The sequence below is a fragment of the Notolabrus celidotus genome, chromosome 16 (assembly GCF_009762535.1).
Source record: "Notolabrus celidotus isolate fNotCel1 chromosome 16, fNotCel1.pri, whole genome shotgun sequence".
NCBI classification, from domain to species: Eukaryota; Metazoa; Chordata; class Actinopteri; order Labriformes; family Labridae; genus Notolabrus; species Notolabrus celidotus.
In genome coordinates this window covers 21,696,523-21,702,462 of record NC_048287.1, presented here as the reverse complement: position 1 = coordinate 21,702,462, position 5,940 = coordinate 21,696,523, and the positions used below count along the sequence as shown (strand labels likewise).

General features: G+C 41.4%; 1 protein-coding gene across 4 annotated transcripts; it reads right to left on the bottom strand.

Moving 5' to 3' along the window:
- Window positions 1-355: 355 nt before the first annotated feature.
- Window positions 356-5,418, bottom strand: eomesa (eomesodermin homolog a). Of its 4 annotated transcripts, none has more exons than XM_034704789.1 (7): window positions 5,210-5,418; window positions 3,691-4,311; window positions 3,088-3,242; window positions 2,253-2,374; window positions 1,889-2,047; window positions 1,646-1,707; window positions 356-1,523 (listed from the first exon to the last, which is right to left on the bottom strand). In XM_034704789.1, exons 2-7 carry the CDS (start codon window positions 4,209-4,211, stop codon window positions 770-772), a joined length of 1,773 nt encoding a protein of 590 aa, XP_034560680.1. In that variant the 5' UTR covers window positions 4,212-4,311; window positions 5,210-5,418; the 3' UTR covers window positions 356-769. The 4 variants fall into 4 exon arrangements, with proteins under 4 accessions (XP_034560680.1, XP_034560678.1, XP_034560679.1 ...); XM_034704787.1 differs by lacking the exon at window positions 5,210-5,418 and having other exon boundaries at window positions 356-677; window positions 805-1,523; window positions 3,691-5,201; XM_034704788.1 differs by lacking the exon at window positions 5,210-5,418 and adding an exon at window positions 5,029-5,201.
- Window positions 5,419-5,940: the final 522 nt, after the last annotated feature.

The following is a 5,940-nucleotide window of genomic DNA, read 5'->3' as shown; positions in this document are numbered from 1 at the left end:
ATGTTGATCTATAACGCTTAAAAATATTTGTGTTTAAAAAGAAGAGAAAATTTTGTTGCTCACTGTCAAATTTGGTTCAGCTATGATGCAGGGTAAATGTTATTTTTCTGCTACTTGTTGCATTGACATCTTGTTGACAGCGACTAATCAGGGCCGGTGTTTAAAAGGCTCAAATTCATGTCACCTTTAAAAGCCATGTAACACAATAGGGCCTCACATCCCTGTGATGCATGCTTATTCACCCCATAAAACAGGACTTTAGATTCTTCAGTGAACGTATCATATTTTATTCCATTCATCAGTCTTGGTCTGATTTTAACTGAGGGGCATACAGAGAAAGACACGAGGAGACTGCTTTGTGAAAAGCTGTTTTTATTATCCATTTAATAACACCTCCATGAAGACAATTTGTACAAGATACATCACATTCTAAAGTGCACGAATACTGTACAACGAAATTGACTTAAATACGCAGGGGGAAGGAGGGGGCAAATAAAAAATATCACATTTGTAAAATAAAATAAAAACTTGTTAAAATAAATTGATAAAAAAGGGGGACATGCTTTTTGAAAAACAACAATCACTATGCATGTTTCTGCTCAGGTATGTGAGAGGGGCTGGCCTGGGAAAATAACCTTGTGCAGCTTGCTTGGGGGGGGGACACTAAGCTTTGGCACCTTTAGAGAAAAGAGAAAAAAGACATTAACAAGGAATGGAGAGCACTCAACAAAACCAAAGAATTAGATTTGACTTTTTAATAAATACAGTCTTAGGGGCTTGTGTAGAATGCATAATAACCCATGCCTTTTGGGTTGTCCTTGTTGTACTCTTCTGTGGTCAAGTCCTCACACTTGATAGTCGGGGAGTTTTCTGTGCTTGAGCCCCCAGGGGACATCCTGCGTCTCTTGCACACCACCGAGTACACACCAGAATCGGAAGAGTCCACCGATTTCAAGGAGTGGGATGTCTCGATCCAGGTGGAGGCAGGTGGAGCGCTCTCCTCGGGCAGCTTGTCTTTTGTAACCCCCAGCTGATCCTCAGGGAAGGCTGGGGGGCTTGGACGAGGGGACCACGGCAGACCGGTGGTCATCTTGCGCTGATAGGAGCTTCTGGTGCCCCATCCTGCAGCCATGGAGGCAAAAGCAGAGTCTGGGTAGTAGCTGAGGGCATGAGATGTCTGCAGGGAGAGTGGTTTGATGCCGTAGGAGAGCAGGCTGCTGGTGGAGTAGTCGTTGTCGTATGACAAGTCCAGCTTGTTGGATCCCTGCTGGACTGGGGGGACGAACCAGCGCTGGGCTGAGGCGGCGGCTGCGCTGGCTTCCTCACTCTGTGGGGAGAGAAGGCTGTTGGTTTGGGGGACGGCACGCTCGCTGGTGTAGAAGCGGTTCTGAGGCAGGTTGTTGACGAACTGGTCCTGAAAGAATGGCTGCATGGCGTAGCGGGCCCCAGGGACGATTTGGGTGGATCGAGGCGAGTCTGTCGGGGACGGAGTCAGCCTGTCGCTTTCTGGGGCTGTGTACATCCTGTACAACAAATAACAGAGGGACATACATATGAGAAAACATTCAGTGTTGGAGATATGCATCAAATATAGCACCACAGGAACAACAGATCAACCACAGTGCTTTGAGTGCAAGACACTTACGAGTCATAGTTGTCCCGGAAGCCTTTTGCAAAAGGGTTGTGATCTATCTTCAGCTGCGTGATCTGAAATGAAAAAAGGAAATGCTGCATAAATGACAATCATCTGGAGGCAAACACTGCGTGACCAAAGAGCTATTAGAAAACCAGACAGTCCGACTGCATGCAGTTTAAAACTGGCTCATTTCATTTTGCTGCTGCTCAACAAATTCTTCAATCAAACTAAAAAAAATTATGAAATGCTTACATCTGTGTTCTGGTAAGCAGTGACGGCTATAAACTGGTTCTCAGGGAAGGTGAAGGTCTGGGTTCTGGCCTCGTTGCTCATGTCCTCCACGCCGTCTTCTGTCACCTCCACAATGTGCAGTCGTGGTTGATATTTGTGCAGCGACTGCAGGACGATCATCTGCAGAGGAGAAAATGTGTGAGATGTGCAACACTGATTCACAAACAGACCGCAGAAATGTTTTATTGTTCAAGTTAAAAAAAACATAAAGGCTGTTTTAATGCAATTTATAAAAGGTGACAAACATGCAATTAAGTTTTAAAATCTGAAAGAACGTTTTAGGAAGTAAAGTCAGAAAGATTTAAAAAAAAAAATCCAAACTAACCTGTGTGTTGTTGTTGTTCGCTCCTTTATTGTTGGTCAGCTTCAACTTGCCAAAAGAGATTTCTTGCCTCATCCAGTGAGCTCCAGTGTTCGGGGATTCAGGATGAACGTACATTTTGTTACCTGAAATAGAAATAACATTGAGTTCTTCTCCGTGTAATTTATCAGTGAAGGCAAAAACATAGAAGAAGAGAGTCTGAGTGCAAAACACGCACATCATAATTTATACTCTGCTTGTTTTTTTGTAAGACTTTTTTCTCTATTGCTGATAAATAGATCAGGTTACTTTTTTAATCTTGTATGTAAAAAAAATGAGAGAAAAATAGAAACTGAATAAAATGTTTAACTCTGTAGTTTTTTTTTTTATGAAAATATTTATTGTAAAACAAAAGAAAGGGGAATGTAATTATTGAAGTTCCTAAAATGTTTCTATATAAGCTGAAGACGCATCCCTTAATTTTTTTTTTGAAATAATTCAATCATCATTTAAAAGCATGATTCCCTTCTGAATATGTTTTTATTAATTGCTCTTTAGAGTGCAATTCATTCTAAATTTATAAGCATCAAAACAACTTTACACTTTACTGGGCATTTCAGGTATTTTTTTCAGAGGACCCAAAATTGTTTCAGTAAAAAAACAAAAAACACTTCAAATAGTTTAAATAACAATAAGTATTTGCTAGAATTAAAAAAAATGTAAAAGCACATTTTTAAACAATCCTGATAACAATCTATACTTGTTTCACATGCCCCCCTGACTCAGGATCACTTTGCATCCAATGACTAATATTTCATATTTGGAGGTCAACCGATTTTGTTTTTTGTTTTTTACTCACCTTGCATGTTATTGTCTGCTTTTCCACAAGTGACCCACTTCCCTCCCTGAAAGCGCCAGTGATTCGGGTCAGCCAAAATTACTTCTACAAAGACGTTGTAATGAGCCGTGAGGTTGAGTCCAGTGATGTTGAAGCTGAGGAATGGGAACATCCGTCTGTAGATAAAAAAAGAAAAACATCAGGAATTAACAGCTGTGCTCATAAAAAGGCAAAATAAAAAATAATAAAATAAACTTTACTTTCGTACTAAAAGATTTACCGTGATGTAAATCACCCTCGCTAATTATTACTTAATAAATGTGAATTCTACTTGCGACATGTTTATCTGCTGTCTAATATTAAATTCCCAATTTAGCAGAAACGAAAACTTGTAATTTTAAAGTTCAGAAACTCCAAGCAATGCGCATGAGAACGATATTGATGTGTGCGTAATTTTTTTCTCATGCGTAAAAAATGTTTGAAAAAAAAGCCAGCATCTAAAATAAAAAAAGAAAACCGTCTGAGCAGAAATATACAAACGAAAACTTCTACTGTCATTCTGTACACACGTCTGTGTTTTGTTTTTATCGGGCCTTGGGAACCTATTTAATCGCATCTGCTTACCTGCCCTGCTTGGTGATGATCATCTCCGTCTGGTGCCGATGGAACTTGAGCCAAAGAGGCCGGTTGCACAGATAGACCTGCGCCCTGGCTCCGGCTGCAGACCCCGGCAGAGACATAGAGCCGATCCCTGTCCCCGTCCCGGGATAGGACGGGTACAAACAGCCCGGCCCCTGGCTGAACTGATACCCTCCGCTGCTAAACTGGCTCCGGCCGGTGCACACGGACGAGGAGGAGAAGCCTGTTGGCGGCAGGACGGATCCGTAATGAAGCGAGGCCGGGTACCTGGAGCTGCTGGAGCCGGTGTACACGGAGCCGGTCTGTCCTGCGTAAGGAAAGAGGGAACAGGGATTCGCCATCTCGGAACTCGCTTGGGAAGACGAGATGAAGTATCTGTCAGAGCCAAGTTCGTCTATGTTGTAACGCCGCGCGCTCGTCAGCTCGTCCTCACCGAGCACCGGGGACCCTTTCCTCCCATCGGGCCCCGTTTTCGTGAAAGTGTCCCCCTCTCCTTCACCCAGCATCCCGTTACCCAAGTACTTCTTCGGCGCGCTGGACTCTGACTCCGTCCGGTCCACCTCTTGATACTCGAGCTGCGATGACGGCCTCGGACTGTTGTTGGCACTGTCCGACGAGGAGAGGTTGTAAAAGGTTTTGGGTAAATTAATGCTAGCGCTGGGAAGGATGTTCTCTAACTGCATTGTTTTAGATCTTACAATAAATAAAGAAAAAGTTTCAAGAGTCCAGAAAGAGAATCTCAGCCGAGGAGGCGACACAGAACCACCGCGAGCCCTGCTTGTTTCTGTTTCTCTTCACGCGCCTCCCTCTGTGACAAAATGATGGAAGGAGGTTCAATCTGCTCCTCACCTGCAGATTTACAGATCAGACTATGGGCTGGACATGGGATGTTCAGCGGCTCTTATAAGATGTAGTTCTCCACACACCCAATGATTGTAAGCAAAGAGGGGAGGAGCTTTTGGAGAGGCATGCGGGGGCACGAGCCCTCTACACAGCCAATGGACGCACTACTTTAATTCAATTAGAACGCGTATGGTGGAAATAATAGAGGCTATACTTATCCTGGATTTCTTTAAGTTTATATTGCTCCTATATTTTTTATATTGGCCTTTTCAGAAGGTGAGGTTGCTCCAAAAATATATTTCATTTCAATTCTACGAGTTAATAATGTCAGCTTTTTGCAGGCTAAAAAAATGATGATTTCTTTTTTATTCCAAGAGGCTAAACGACAGAATTAAATCCTGACACTAAACACGAAAATGATCAAACTCTCCTACGTCATTAGGCCTTTCTCTACACTCCCCAGCGCGCGAGCACAATCACCTCCAAACTTCAGCCTCAAGTTTTAAGTCATCACGTCCAACACAGCAGAGAAACTCTCACTCAGACGTAGCTTTTCAGATGAGTTCGGCTTCACAGAAGAGACTTATCCTTCATTAAAGGCATTGAGACATCTTTCACCCCTGTGTCTGCTTACACTCCAAAAAAAAAATCACATGTGCACCTTATTTCCTATGATTGGCCTCCGTCGACTCTTCCACTTCCAGGTTTTCAGTCTTGGCTGTGATAAAAACTATCAGCTGTCGAAATAGAATGATCATCCAGGCCTAAAATAAGAGAGACAAACATTTAAATCATGTCAGTCTAGTATTCTGTAAACTAACGTTTAGTTAATTTAGTGCACTTTTTTTCCAGAAAAAAAGCTTCCCCCTTTTCCTCCTGAGGATGTGTGACAAACACATTTTTGCAGTATTCCCCGGAATTGGAAAAATAACATTTGAATTGTTTTTAATTTTTGCTGCAGGTTTGTTTCATTTCTAAATTACTGCTTATTAATTCTGGGTTTTTAAATTGAGACGCAATGATATTGATTGACAAAATAATATACAATTCGACAGGGATTGTATTACTTTTTTAAACAAGGTCAATTCAAGTAATGGTTTTAACTGGAAACAAAAAATTCAAATCATGCTTAGGTTTTTGATGTGGAATTTTTTTAATGATAATTGATCAGCCACCATGCATGAAAAGTTTTTTTTTCCCTCTTTTTTTAATTTAAACAAAAATTGTAAGCTTAAAGAGGTAAATAATACTTCAACACAGGGTGAGCATGCATACGGGAAGGGAATCAAATGAATAACTACATGCAATAAATGAATCACGGTTTTATTATCAAATAAAAACTAAATAAAAAAACATGTTATAGTGAATAAAAAGTGATGAAGAACTGTCCAT

Coding starts and splice junctions, on each gene's coding strand:
- eomesa (XM_034704786.1), bottom strand. CDS start 4,388: ATGCAGTTAGAGAACATCCTTCCCAGCGCTAGCATTAATTTACCCAAA. Junction 3,243..3,690: donor ATCATCACCAAGCAGGGCAG/GTAAGCAGATGC, acceptor TTTTATCTACAG/ACGGATGTTCCCATTCCTCA. Junction 1,524..1,645: donor TTCCGGGACAACTATGACTC/GTAAGTGTCTTG, acceptor TTTGTTGTACAG/GATGTACACAGCCCCAGAAA.